Source organism: Psammomys obesus, unplaced genomic scaffold, assembly GCF_907164565.1.
Source record: "Psammomys obesus unplaced genomic scaffold, mPsaObe1.curated_primary_1811, whole genome shotgun sequence".
In the NCBI taxonomy this organism is placed as follows: Eukaryota; Metazoa; Chordata; class Mammalia; order Rodentia; family Muridae; genus Psammomys; species Psammomys obesus.
Genome location: NW_026587216.1, coordinates 10,857,185 through 10,872,311, shown reverse-complemented (window position 1 = coordinate 10,872,311; position 15,127 = coordinate 10,857,185). Strand labels below are relative to the sequence as shown.

General features: G+C 38.1%; 1 protein-coding gene across 2 annotated transcripts in view; it reads left to right on the top strand.

The window, feature by feature from the left end:
• The first annotated feature begins 1,133 nt into the window (after positions 1 to 1,133).
• LOC129673485 (cytochrome P450 7B1) overlaps positions 1,134 to 15,127 on the top strand; it is a 192,550-nt gene continuing 178,556 nt past the window's right edge. The window contains exons 1-2 of one of the 2 annotated variants that reach the window (XM_055603294.1): positions 1,289 to 1,365; positions 15,041 to 15,093. Coding sequence is in view for 1 of the 2 variants with exons in the window: in XM_055603293.1 (XP_055459268.1) it covers positions 1,250 to 1,365 (116 nt within the window). In the remaining variant the exon portion in view is untranslated. Of the gene's footprint in view, positions 1,366 to 15,040; positions 15,094 to 15,127 lie in introns of both variants that reach the window. The other variant, XM_055603293.1, reaches the window with a different exon arrangement.

The following is a 15,127-nucleotide window of genomic DNA, read 5'->3' as shown; positions in this document are numbered from 1 at the left end:
CCCCATTTGGAAACCTTTACCCCAGAGCTATAAAAACCTTGTCTTCTCATGTTCAATGCTGACCTGACCTGCTGAACACCACCTTAGGGGGAGGGAGCCTGTAAACAGAAATAGAAAAAGCTTGCTTTAATTAATTGCTTACTTTAATTAATTTTGCAATGTTAATTTGGGTTGGTGGTCTTTTTCTTGAATCTTTGGGATTAATACTTCTCATTTCACATGGAGTATGTATCAGTTTCTGAGTTTGGGGCAGGGTAAAAATGGGTCTGTGTAAAATGGTGAGGGGCATGGAGACCGATTTTGAAGCTGTTAGTAGCAATTGCTCAGGGACAGGGTGAGGATAGAAGCTGACATTGGAGAAGATAAGGGTGAATACTCATCAGCTAAGTCCACAGGACAATTTGAATATGTCCTATGAAATACTGCTAAAACTTAGTCACAATTTTGGGAATAACATGTAAAGCATCTGCGGGGTAGTCATGAATTATGGAAAAAGGAGGCGGCGGTGGGGGTTTACTCTCATTGTGAAATTAACAGCAAGTCTCCTCTTCAGCCAGTTTCACTTTATCTATCAAGGCAGGGTTTGACTCCTGTTCTCAGGCTTCAGCATCAAGCCATTATCTACCTCAGCGTCAAAAAGAGGACACTTTTCAAAGGTCTTATTTCTCTGCCTGTGGAATGTGCTGTACACCATGGCTTGTGGGCTTTCTTATTTTTACCTGTGGCTTCTTTCTGTGTGCACTCCAGCGTCCTCTGAACGATGGCCTGCCTCCTTACCCCCTTTCTGGTGTGAAACTTTGCATGTATTCAGTAGATGCTGGTGATGAAGGGGAAGCTGGCCATGGTACATCCTGCACGGTATCTGCCGGCAGTTTTGGATGACCTATCCTTAAACAGGGTGGGGAGAGGCGTCAGGCAGGGTCCCTCTTGTGGTCTCACTGCTCACCCAGAAACAACACCCCCTCTTCTCTAGGCCTCCTGTCTTCACCTGGGAAAATCCTAATCCTTTCCCTCTTCCTTGGCAAGTTCCTGTCGCAAGAGCTGGAGGCGGTGCTGGGCGGTGCACTAGGGTCAGGGGGAGGCGATGGGGGCGGGAGAGGGGGAGGGGACTCCACTAACTTTGTAGTTCAGCTTTGGGAACCGCTGTGACATTCTGCTCTGCGCAGCGGGCAGTGCCGAGCCTCTAGTCGAGAAGAAGGGCACTGTGCTGAAGCAAAAGCCGTCGCCCCAGCAGAACTGCCTAGTCCAGATGGAGGGAGCCTCGACCCTAGCCGCCAGCTTGCCAGGGCCTCTGGCCCTCCCAGGCCTGCTCTTTGCCGCCACCCTGCTCCTCCTGGCCCTGTTCCTCTTCACCAGGCGCACCAGGTAAGCGCCAAGGCTGGCCACGCATGCGTGGGATCGCGGTCACAGAACCTCTTGGGCACCCGCGTTCAGTCGTGATGGCGGGTGCAGACAGATCTTGCTGCTGGCTACTGGCGTCCCGGGAGCCGGTGGGTATCCCGACAAAGGCTTCATCCACCCCTTCCACACATTCACACATAAATTACAGTTGTTAGGCCCAATCCGACTTTTTTGATGCGCCATGCAGGATTCATGGCTTTCGCGGGGGTCCATGTTTTATGGCTCAGAATTCCCTGCATTTTAGGAAGGAAAATTTCTTGAATTTCGTTTAGCTTAAAGAGAAAAGTTTTAAGAAAATGCTGGTCCGCGATTTGAGTGCTGCTCCTGCCTCAGTTTACCTGATTATACCTCACTTGAAAAAACAGAAACAACAGTATTTACTTATCATGAGATGTTGAGAGGAGCAAATGTGTTAATAGTAATTACTCCACTCTGTTAGTTTTTTCAGGACAACAAATAGTAACAACAGCAAAACTCAAGGGTGCAACTATCTTGCTTGAAACAGGAAAGTAAAGCAATGCAAATAAAATGATTTCATTTCTAATTTATTTTCTTTTACCATTGGTGTCTCATCTTTTCCAGCCAAAATTTTCATGGCTTTTGAAAACCAAGCAGATTTATTTGAGGAGAATAATAATGACTATTTAATTATTTATCAATATGCCAGAATATCAGTGTCTGTGACCTAATTTCTCTGTGGTTTCTGGGACAATGATACAATTGTATTGCATACAAGTATGTGGACATTTCTGAAATGTCAGTGGAATATTCAGAGGGCTTTCTAGATCTTTCCCTTCCTTCTTACATAGTCTTCAGAACCGTAGGTGATTGTGTCTTTAACTTCAAGCTCAGGTGATTCTGCACAGGCTCTAACTTTGGGCTAAGTCTGTTAAGTCACACTTGTAGGTTTGTAGCCAGGAAGACTGTTCTAGTCTTCATTTACATGCAGGACAGGAACAGCAAAGCTAACTAGTTCATTCTAGACCTTTGAGGATAATTAGGTGAGAATGTGGAACTAGGAAGGACCACAGGAAGGTAAAAAGGGAAGATAGGCTTTCAACATGTCATTCTGTGAATAGGGCAGTTCTTTTCTGGTTTGCTAAATATTGTTTACTGAAATGTTCATGCCATGATTTGCCAATTCCTTCACACCAGGAAGACTTTAATGCAGGTCTGTGGGGAACTGCATTCTAGAACAGCTCATAGAGTGTAGTTAAGTATGGGAAGATATGACCATGTTCTAATTCAGAGAGACCCACATGCCTAATGGCTTCTGTTTTCTGTGTTTGGACAATTTACTCTCTCACTGTAGGAACGTCCTTCTGATGTGATTTGTCGAAGAGAAAATATGGCTAACATGGCTAGAACAAGACAATCTCAATCTTTTGTGTGTAATAAAATGTCCAAATGACTATTAATACAAATGCATAAATTAGAGGAAAGCACACTCTATTGCAACTTGCTTTTTCCCACTTTATAGTATGTCTTAGATGCCACTGATGATGAACACAGAGAATAAAACACACACAAGTGCACAAACATATGCACACACACACACACCACACACACCCGTGGACTATTGTGGATAGTGAGGTTGTAATAGATGGTAAACTTTCCTCAGCCACAATTTTTGTTACTCTTAATGATCTATTAAGTCCCTGTCCCCTTATATGCTGCTGCCATTACTATTACAATGCATTTTGATTATGGTAGTCTGATAAAGAAAATAAAACTTCACATTTTTTAATCTCTCCCGCTCTGTCTCCAAGTCTCTGTGAATCCCTGACGACCCACTTCAATCTTTGTGTGTGGGGGGTGAGAGGGGTTACTGAGGGTCAAACCCAGGTCTTTACCACTGAACTACCTCCACAACAAAAGCTTCATTTATAAAGCAAAAATTGCAATTTCTATTTACTTTTGATGGTGTTATCTCTGAAAGCTTCTTTAATAACTTGTTTTCTTTTTAGTTATTTCTTTTAATCCCCAAGAGTTGGAATTAACCCCAGTACCCTGTTTGTGCTGGGCAAACACACTACCACTGAGACATACCCTTAGCCCTTTCTTATAACTTTGATAGAACTTCACAGTCTTCCATATCTGCTACAATTACTTTACTAGCTTACTTTGAAATTAATAGTTTCTGGCTGGGTGGTAAGTGGCACATGCCTTTAAGAGCAGTACTTGGGAGTCGGAGGCAGGCAGATCTCTGAGTTCGAGGTTGGTGTGGTCTACAGAGCTAGTTTCAGAACAGTAAAGGCTACACAGAGAAACCCTGTAAAAAACCAAAAAGAGAAATTTCGGTGCATATCTCCATATGTATAAATAATTTTTACATCGTAGAAATATCCAACAGTGTTGTCCCTCATTACCAATTAATACTTTAAGCAGATGGTGTATACACAGTGGTTACTTTTAGTTTTTATCCTTTGAACAGTTTTGTCTGGATTGCTTGTATAGTGTTTTATAGGAATGTTGTATGTTCCAGAGTCAGTTTTTGGTGTTACGTATAAAATTACTAAAATTAGGGGAAAACAAGGCACCTCAAAGGCTGTTTATTGCCCTTGCCTATTTACCAGTGTGTCTTTCATTTTCCCTCTTCCCCTGCCCCACCCCAATAGGTTTACTTCCTTTTCCCTACTGGGAAGATGATTGAGTAAGATTGTCAACCACAGATACTATCATAGTATTCCGGGGGAAAGAGTGGTTAATAGTGGTTTTCACTCTAGGAAGGATGGGAAATGCTTAGAGTCAGCATATATTTTGGACAATAGAGTTAACAGGATTTCCTAATGGCAGACGAGGGAGAAAGGAATCAACAATGAAGTTTATATTTCTCCCTTATTTTTTCTCTGTAGTTCAATGTACTTTTTAACCTTTCCAGCACTAATATATTATATTCTACTTGTTCAGGAGCATCAGGAAAACATAAGAAAGCCTGTAGAAAATAGCACCTACAGATCAGAAAGCAGAACCCTCACTAGACTCTGAACCTGCCAGTGCCTTGGTCTTGTCAGAAAAATGAGAGAGAAATTTAATTTTCTTATAAGCCACAGGGCCTGTGGTATGCTGTTACTGTAACCCCTACGCACTAAAGTAGATGAGATTCAACCCCAAATGCCCTCTAAATAAGGAGCTGTTGAACTTTGCTCAGCCTGTAACTCCAGCATTTTTGCTACAGCTGCACACTTAAAGAGTTGATCAAGAATCCAAGGGCTGTTTAGATGTAGATAATTTTAAAGAGGCTCCTTTTTCCTTATTTAATTTTTTCCCTTGATTTTCAGTTACTCCAGTAGCCTCAAACTGGGAGCCCAAGTAATACTGTAGGTTTTTTTTGGTGATGGTGGTGGATACAATCTATCCTTGGTCTTCTTTTCTCTGGATATGCTCTTTAAAAGTTCTTAGTCTCTCAATCATCTGCTTTGGGGTCCTGTTCTTCAGTAAATTTCATACTTAGTCATCGACGATAAGATCAGTGTCCAAGCAACTTCACATTTCTAGAACCCAAATTCTATGTATTCAGATATTCAGATAATCAGTTATAGTTTTAACCAGGTGGTATGGAATGTATGTGTGCCTGTGGGTACATATGTTTTGTTTCTTTCTTATGTACTCAGGTATTTTATTTCTAAGAATTAATTTTATTTTATGTGTATGAGTGTATTGCCTGCATGTATTTTTTCAGGTTTCAAATCTTAGGTTAAGATTTGATTCACTTGGAGTTCATTTTTATCCAGGTAGAGGGAAGGGTATCTAGGTTTATTATACATATGGATAGCCAGTTTAAAAATCACTTTTTAAGTTCATGGTTATTGATTAAACTTAAATTCTCTAACCTCTGGATATCGTTGACCTTTTTCTTGTCTTCCTAATTTTGATTTTCCCAGCATCTTTGTGATTGTTTATTTCTTTATCAACCATTAATATTCCTTTATATGAATGTGCACAGCATGTTCTTCTACCTAATAAAGAACATCTTAATGACTTCTAATTTTGAATGTCTGTGAAGAAGGTTGCTAAATATTCATGTGAAGAATTTAGTGTAGGCTGTTTTCAATTTATTTTGGTAAATATCAAAAGCATATTCAAATTATATATAATGTCTTTACCAAAATGCCAACCTGTCTTCCAAAGTGGCTCTGACATTGTTCATCTCCATCAGTCATGAATGAGTGCTCTCAGTCTCTACACCCTCGTCATCACGTGATGTTTTCAGCATTTAGTTCTTAGCACTCTAATAGGTAAGTTATTATTATTTTTATTATTTTGAGTTTTGACTCACTGATGGCTTTTTCATACACTTATTTGCTGTCCATATACTTTCATTGGTCAGTTGCCTGTTCAGGTTTTTTGTTGATTTTCTGAGAAGAAGCAGGTTTTTTTTTTTTTTTTCACAACTGCATGCAGCTAGCATTCCTGAGTTGAATCTAAGTTCCCTCCCTTACCTACTCTGAGATCTTCAATGAATATATTTCATATCGTTGAACAGCAATATATCATATGCCTACCAATGTGCCATGTGTATACTGAGTACTTGTCTTACTGGGAACCTAAGATATTCAGAGAAATACATGAAAAAAATGCTACCCAGTGGTCACTGGGGCTTCAGTCAACAGTTTAGTGTAGATACTTAATGGCAAGAAAGTAAACAAAAAATATTTTTTCTTTATTCTTATTTTATGTAAATGTGTGTTTTACCTACATGTATGTCTATACACCATGTGCACGCAACACCTGTAGATGCCAGAGAAGGACATTAGATTCCCCTGGAACAGGAGTCACAGAAGGTTATGAGGTGCCATATTTGTATTGGTAATCTAAGCTGGATCCTCTGGAGGAGAAGCTAGTGTTCATAACGGCTGAGCTGTTTCTTCAACCCCTTGATCATATTTTCTGTCAGTGGCCAGCTTCTGGAACTGCTGTTGTTGAGTACATTACCCAACTGTATACATCAAAGATTTTCAAGGAACTGGTCAATTATTTGTGCCCTTTCAATTTTTGGCTCTACTTGTTTTCTTCTGACTCCTGCTGTGCCTACGTGCCTATATTATTATCCATTTGCTTGTCATAATTTAACTGTACTATTAGCTAGTAGTAAATCATTTTTACCAACCAATGCCTTTGAGGTCATGTGTTCTCCTTGTGAGCGGTTTTCTATTGCACTACTTCTCAGTCAGCTTTAACAAAGAGCTGCTTTTTCATTTATATTTGCATCTGTTAAAAACAGATTACTTGGAAAATTGTCATAGAATAATTTAAATGACATTTAAATCCAAGGTAATGTCTCATTAATATTAGATTCAGTACAGATGAGATGGTTCTTTCAGAGGGGTCTAAACATTACGAGATTCTGACATTCAGAGTTTGTCATTATTCCTTTGCAGATGAGAGCTAAGAACAATCTGTGGTGACAAACTTCCAAAAATTATAATCTGAGTTATACACACACACACACACACACACACAGAGAGAGAGAGAGAGAGAGAGAGAGAGAGAGAGAGAGAGAGAGAGAGAGAAAGAGAGTAATCTTTACAAGAAATGTTTGGCTGATATTACTGTCCCACACAAGGAAGTTGTTTCTCTGTTTAATGGCAGTTGTCCTTTGGCATCTAAAGGGCATTATTTACAGAGGGTCATTTGAATACCAAAATCTGTTATGCTCAAGTACTTTCCACAAAATAATGTAAACTTTAACTGTCTCTGGGTTACTTTTACTGTGCTGTAAGGATCATGACAAGAGATAAAGTTCACTCAGTATAGTTTCTGTTTCTTTCTGGATATTCTCAATCTGCAATTTTTTGAATACACAGGTAAGAAATCAGAAATGATCTGTATTCATCCACTGATACTACTGCCCAGTGAATGAGAAGACCTATGCTGCCATCAACAGCTGCTGTTTCTCTTTAATTTCTCCCACTTTTCACAAAAATAGGAAAAGGATGTGGGTCATTGAGAAAAGTCATGTTCCACTAGAGAGTGCACCAAGGTTCACAGGCAGAATTTTATGTTTCATGATATGTGAGAGCAGTCAGGGAGCTCTCTAGACATGTTAGAGGCTCTTGCTTAAACAGCTGAGCAGTAAGTATGTTGTGCTGTAGTTCCTGTTAAGCCCAGACTTTGGATGACACTCACTACAGTTCAAAACAAATTTGGGGTTAGGAAGATGGCTATTGGGTAAAGTACTTTTAGTAGCAGCTTGAAGACTGAAATTTGGATGTAAAAGTTTTACCCATGTAAAAGTCAGACAAGCCTGATGGCCTGCCTGTAATTTCAGCCTTGGTAGGAAGAGATGAGAAATTCCTGGTACAAGCTGGTGAGCTAGACCAAGAGCCCGGGGTTTAGTTAGAGAGCCTGTCTAAGTATATAAAATGAACAGTATGGTGATTTGAATGAGAATGGCCCCCAGAGGCTCATATGTATCAATGGTTGATCACCATTTAGGGGAACTGTTTAGGAAAGTGTGGCCTTGTTGGAAGAGGTGGGCTTTGCTGTTTCAAAAGACCACACCAGGCCCAATCTCCCTTTCTCCCTCTTTCCCTCTCTTTCTCCCCTTCTTCCCCGCCACCTGCAACTTGCAGATTAGATGGGAGCTCTCAGATATTGCTTTTCTACTATGTCTGCTTGCCTGCCAACATGCTCCCCACCATGATGATCAAAGACTACCCTATGAGAAAGACCGCAAATAAATGCTTTTCTTTTTAAGTTGCCTTGGTCATAGTGTTTTTGCTATGACTATAAAACATTAACTAAGACAAAGAGTGATGGAGAAAGACACCCAATCTCTAGCCTCTACACTCACACACATACATGAGTATGCCCACTGGCACATTTGTCCCCAAAGTCCACACGTATGTGACCATATATATGTGGATATTATGCATGCTTCTATACCATATTCATGTAGGCACATACTGGTGAAGGAAGGCAAAAACAAAAGAGTGGTGGATGGGCTGGGATATAAGAAGTAAAACTTGACTGTTGCTGCCTTGTCTTTATTTGTTTGTTTGTTTATTTGTTTATTATTTTGAGAAGTTAGATATGTTTGAAGTTTGGACCCAGAAATCTGCTACTGGCTTTGCAGATGGATGGAGGAACAAGGAATCCATGATCAGAGGATACAGACAGCCTTCACTACTTGGAATAGGCAAGGAAACATTTTTTTCTTGGAGGCTGCTGAAGGTGACTTAGACTTATCTGCCCTGTCAATACCAGGATGATACCCACTGAGACTCGTACTGGTCTTCTGAGCTCAAAATCTGTCAGATAATGAATTTGTAACAATTTTCTCCAGCATTCATGGGAAAATAGTTTATTTCCTGTGCTTCCTTCATTGAATTATAATACCTCTTCAAAGAAGGATCTGAAGAAGGAGCAGGTTGGCTTGTGGCTGACTCTCCTGCTTGTCCTTGGGAAGCAGCATTAAATACTAATAAATTGCATTCATTTTTCATGGTGCTAACATTGTAGTTTAAAAACTCTTCATCTTAGGCTTAACAGGTGATGATGACTGGTCTTTTCTTTATCCAGTGCTTCACAGTAAGTTCTGAGTGTTTGTTATGTATCTAGCATCTCAATACATCTTCCAAATACCTGAAAATGGGACACAGGCTATCAGCATTGGGCCTCAGGTGTGATTTAGTCTGGAAGTTTCTAATATGACTGTATGTTGAAGGTATGAGAGACTGGGAATTACATTGCACTGCCTCTCCAAAAACAAGATGGAACAGACTGCAGGCTTTGCAGGAAGGATTGAGAGCTTCTTGCAGTTGAGTGGCTCTGTACTTCATCCAAAGAAAATCCCATTGAAACTGTTCCAGGTTACTGTTCTGTGAAAGACAAAGGACAAACTGTGATGCTACCATGCTGAATAAGAGAAGGGGACATCAATTTCATCCTGCGTTTTTATAGCTGAAGTATTCATTTTATGGCTTGGCTTTTTTTTTTAAAGCACAGAAGTATGCAGAATAGATACTTTTAGCCATAGAAAAGTAGCAAAGATTAATTAATTCTGTAATTGCTGAATATAAAAATTAATAGAATTTTTAACAAAAGTATGACTATAATATGATTTAAATTCATTGTCATTTCTTCTTGTAACTTTATCCTAAATAGTTAATGAAGAAAAATTTACAAGTTTTACTGGATAAAGCACCTAGTTTAATGTGGGGCACTGACTATCAATAAAGAATGAGTGGATAAATGAACTGTTTGGTGCAGTCATAGTTATTTTTTTCCTGTATGAATATTTTAGCGTATCTCAATATCAGAATATACAAAATACATACACATTGATACTCAATCCCATGCATGTCATTTCTTCTTATTTAAAAAGTAAAGGTGTGTTAAACAAGCTTCTACCTATCAGGAATATTTGTCAAAGAGAATATATTAGTGCAGTGATTATTCTGCAGCATAAATCTATTTGAAAGTACAGTAATTAGAATGCAACCAACACCTAAAATTTCTGCTTCTTAGAATTTACAGTTTTAAAAATGTCTAGTTAATTTTCAGTTTTAGGTAATAGATTTTCATATCAATTCCCCTCCCATATAGATGGGCAAATAATTTATTTAACAAAATAAAACGTCTCTGTGAAAAGGTTAAGTCCATTTTTGGTATCCATACCCAATCATTCATAAAAGTTTAGCTCTAAGTTCATTTAAAAACATAGAAGGATGAATGGTCATAGAATGTTAAAGAGACCCAGTTTTATAATTGAAAATCAAAGTTGTTTAAGTGAGATCAATGCTTTATATTGACTGTAACTTTGGACTCCAACCATTTTATCCCTAAAAAAACAAGTAGTTTATTGTTTGGTAACATTCAAGAACAAAGTGCTGTTGAACTGTTTTTTGGTAATGCTAGTCTTTGGAGATAAGATATGAAGGAATAAACAAGTAGTTTATTCAAAAGTAGGATGCTAGACATCACTCTTAGAGTTGCTATATTGTATAACTGTTTCTTAAATAGAATGATGTCAGCAAAAATGTTTTTTCCATCAAACATAAGGCAATTTTTTGTATTCCTTATTACATTGCATTTTATTAAATACTCTAAGAACATTCTTCATCTTATACAGGCATAAAATATGTCTCATTTGAACAGTGCTTCCAACATATAGCTTCACATATTCATAGATATGATGTTAATGTACAAGGTTCTATATCACATTGTTTGAGTAGCTGGAGAGATAGCTCAGTTAATAAGAAGTCCAAAGCCCCACATGTACCTGAAAGGCACAGCTTTAATCATAGCACTCAGGAGGCAGAAGAAGATTGATCTCTGAGTTTGAGGTCAGCCTCATCTACATAGGGTGTGCCAAGACAGCCAGGGCTACACAAAGAAACTTTGTCTCAACGAGCAAGCAAGCAAGCAAACAAACAAACAAACAAACAATCAGGCATAGATAGCATCATGAGCCTGTAACTCCTGCACTGTTAGAATAGGAGGGGTGGGTGAAAAGAGATCCATGAAGCTCAGTGGCCATATACGTGGATTCCACATACATGCATTTAGTACACACCCACACTAACATATACCACATACATGACACATTACAGCATATAAACATACACACTCACTTGCACACACACTCACACAAATTATTAATGAAACAAAATATAAAAGACTTAGTGTTTGCATTAAGCTTATCCTATAATGCCATTATGTCCTTTTTATTACTCTTGTGTCTCTGACGTAGGCACTTTCCGTCATTAAAAATGAACACATTAAGACCCAATACAACTTACAAGCATTTTTAGTAGAAACTTAACTAAGATATGCATGTATGAATTTGAAATTTTAAAACGAAGAGTACATTGTTTAAAAAAGAAAGCAGACGCAAGTGGCTGGCCATTGCTCCTTTGCACTAGACTGTGTGGCTAGGACATGCGATGGGTAAGATAGGAGATGGGGGTCTCTCCTTCCTGGCTCGGAAGTATGTTTGGGGTATCCATGTGTCCAGGCTGCTCCATATTCAGGTGCAGTGGAGAACAGGACACATGGCAATAGAATCTGTTCCATGGGGTACTATACAGGCTAAGAATCCTAATTTTACCTTCTGAAAACTTGTGGGAATTTGCTTCCAGACCACTGGTTTCCAGTGAAAATGTACCTTGAAGAAACCTGGAACGAAAGGAGAAAGACATTTTCATTCTTTGGAAACTCATTAAAGAAACTTGAGTCTTTTCTCTTCTACCCAACCTCTAAAGTGAGTTGCGCAAGCAGTTGCAGGTGACATTGTTTTAGTTCTTCTTTTGCTTAAAACTTAGCATTAAACACTGAATGACAAAGTGTTAGAGTGTTCACATATTATTTGATGTGACAGAGCATAATAGTTAATGTGCAATCTATTGAATGCCCTGATGTGAATAGTGGACTTTCAATCTTGTTTCAGATTATGACATTTTACACATGGGCAAAGATTCACAGAACTATATGGTCTAGAAAATTCATAATGTTATTTATGTATCTTTGTATTCATGCATGCTACAACTTTTACCATATATGTAATATATATCCATATGTATGCATGTATGCATTTGTGCACACGCAGATATGAGTGTATAAATATATATATATATATATGTGTGTGTGTGTGTGTGTCTCAGACTACTTCTATCCTTTTTGTTTGTCAGTGTGTTGTACCATATGCTTGTAGAGCATTGTGCCAAAAGATAAAAATATTCCCAGAATATATGTAATCATCAGAAAGTTGAAGAAGGGTAATGACGTTTCACCAAGGCATTTATGACTTATATCCACCTAGGTGATGATACATGGCTTTAATACCCACAGTTTTAAGGACATATTATAAACTTAGAATGGCTATTGCTTTCTAAGAGAGAAAATCCAAACATGAGGTCCTTGTATTTTTCTAGAGAAATTGAGTAATATTGTTATTTTTTTCTGAGTCAAAGCCTTCAGTAGACACATGTAGAATTGGCCTCTTTTCTTTTGTTCTCTAGAGATAACTTACACTTCCTTCTGGTTTCAGAAGCAGAGACCTTACAGCTGAAATAACTGCAGATTTTCCAACTTATTCCAGGGTTAAGATGTTTCTGCTAAGAAATAAGAGTTGAAAAGTTCAATGTACAATATGAATGTGCATGGAAATGTTTTTATGTAATGTAATCTCATGTATAATGACTCTACATGATGAAATTTCAGTTACAAAGAGAGAATGATGTAAGTTCCTGGGGCCGTCTGCTGGAGTTCTGTTCACAAATGATTCTGGGTTTGATCTGAGGTACCAAGCACATTACCTTCATGTCTGTGCTATTTCCAGTGGGGTTTCTGTTACTAAAGACTGAAAGAATTATGCTGATCAGGGAGGATTACAAAGAAAACTAGAGGCTATAAGCAAAATGACAAAACTTTTAGTCTCTAAAGAAAAGACTCTCAGGTCTTGAAATGTTTCAAAATTATTATTAAAGCATATCTAAACACATATATCCAGTCTGGAGACTGTCACGCAGTTTGTAGAGAATATTTTTACTTTAAAAATTTCAGTGGAGTTGAGAAAAGCAAAACTCTCAACTAAAATTATTAACTCATCTCAAACTACTTAGAAGCTCTGACAGTGAAAATTTAGATTATCACAACATGCTACTGAGGGAAGGAAGAGATGCTCACCTTTTCCCAGGGTATCTTTGTAGCCTCAGTGCCCATCCTCCACAGACTGTGAAGAGACAGGAATACAAGCTATGGGTTCATTCACTCTGGAAGGTTTTGAACACCAGAGGCATAGCTGCCAGCTTGGAGGGATGTGGGACTTTTATTTGTGTTATTGTTTGTTAATATTTATTATGGTAAGTATGTTGGTTTTCAGTTTATGGTTCAATAGTTATATTCTTTATAGTAGATGAACATTTTATTGAAAATTAAGGTTTCTACAATAATAAGTGTATAAAGTACGACACTTTTAATAGGGATTTACAGTATGGCAGCAGACTAATAGATAGAGCTTTACTCCATGTTTCAAAGTCACTCAGTCCTTTCTTATATTTCCTAGGTCTGATATTGAAAGTCAGTTCTTCACTGTCTTTATGCCTTGGATCTCCAGTGAAGAGACTGGAGTGTGTGTGGGGTGGTGGGGGCTGGGGAGGGCAGGCTTGTACTGAAGTTCTAAGATCCACTACAATTCTCAAACTCTGTAACTTCAACAGCAGTTTTTTTTTTCAAAATTATTTTTCAGAATTGTGTTGTTTTAAAAAAATTATTACACCATTGTTCTTACCTATGGTTTAGGTATTAGGCCTTATTACGGAACACTGCATGTGACAAATGGGAACATTTATAGATTTGATGTTCTTTTAGCTGAAAAGAAGAGAGAGAGAGAGGAAAGGGAGGAGAGAGAGAAAATATGTGTCAAGAATTAATTAATTGAGGATCCTGGACAAAATATGAGGCAAAAAAGAATGGTGAGAATACTGGCACTTGTCAGCTATACTGCTGGGTGAATTTACTGGAGAGCTTAAGGGGGGCAGTATTTTAAGTGTTTTCAGAGTGAGCCTTCTGGGAACAGAGGATGTTCCAGCAAGTTTATGCTTAGCTGGAGGTAGGGAATGAAGGTGGAAGCAGGCAGAAGTGTGGGAATAGCAAAGTGAAGATTATATTTGAGGAAGAAAAATGTGGAAAATTTTTTCATAAGCCAGATATTAGAAATACATCAGAAAACTATTTTACTAAACAACTGCTCTTTCAAAACATATAATACCTTATTACATGACTTTCTTTATTTAACTGTTGCGCCTATCTGCCTAACACTAAAGAAATGGCTAAAGAACAAATAGTATTCATCAATAATTATAACAAAAAAAGATGATGCTTGGAGAGCAGAAATATTACAGGATCTTTGGGATAAATTGATGCATAAAACAGTCATCTTAAAGGTGACTGGACAAAGTTGGATGTTCATATATAGAACTATGAGAAATCGTTTCTCAGAAAAAATGATAGGAAATACTATCATATCTGCAGCACTGGCCTTTGGAAAACCCTGGTGCCTTCATGAGTTAATTAGTAAACTGCATGGAAACTGGCTGAAGTGACTTATTTTCTTACCCAGGTATACTTTGTTATCTAAGTAGCAATGATTCACTCTTTGTTTGTTTGTTTGTTTGTTTGCATTGTAAGTGTTATCAGAAATTCTAGAAATCTAGAATTCTAGAATCAGGGGAGGGATGGCAATTGTTTGCTCAACATAGGTAAAGTTGATCACTAAACCTGTAACTAGAGAAAAGCCACATCAGAAAAGAAATTCAGTACAGGGTTTCATTATCAGGTAGCCTTACTCTTACGCCACACAAAATTTGTATATAGCCCAATAATAATTTGTAGATAGCCCAACTCCCATTTAGAAATAGGAGCTTAGTAAGTTATCTTAGATCAGATAAAATTGCAATTATGATATTGTTGCTGATACGTTAAAATGACAAGTACAAAAGAAACCACAATTGTGTGTTTCAGAGTCCCAATTGGGATGGCTGCCATCCTGGATAACTTTGCATAAGCTAGTTTTAGCAAACTAAAGATGTTTTTCACACTTGAAAACTCGAAGAGCAGCTTAGAATCTCAACTTGGAACATACCTTTCTTATTTCCTGTTTTTTTTTTTTTTTCATATATCCTACATCACCCAGCATAGTGAATGAGCAGTCTGAAGACAGCACTGGATAGTTCACACAAGGTCTTGGTAAGAAAATGGGACTTACATCTTCAACCATATG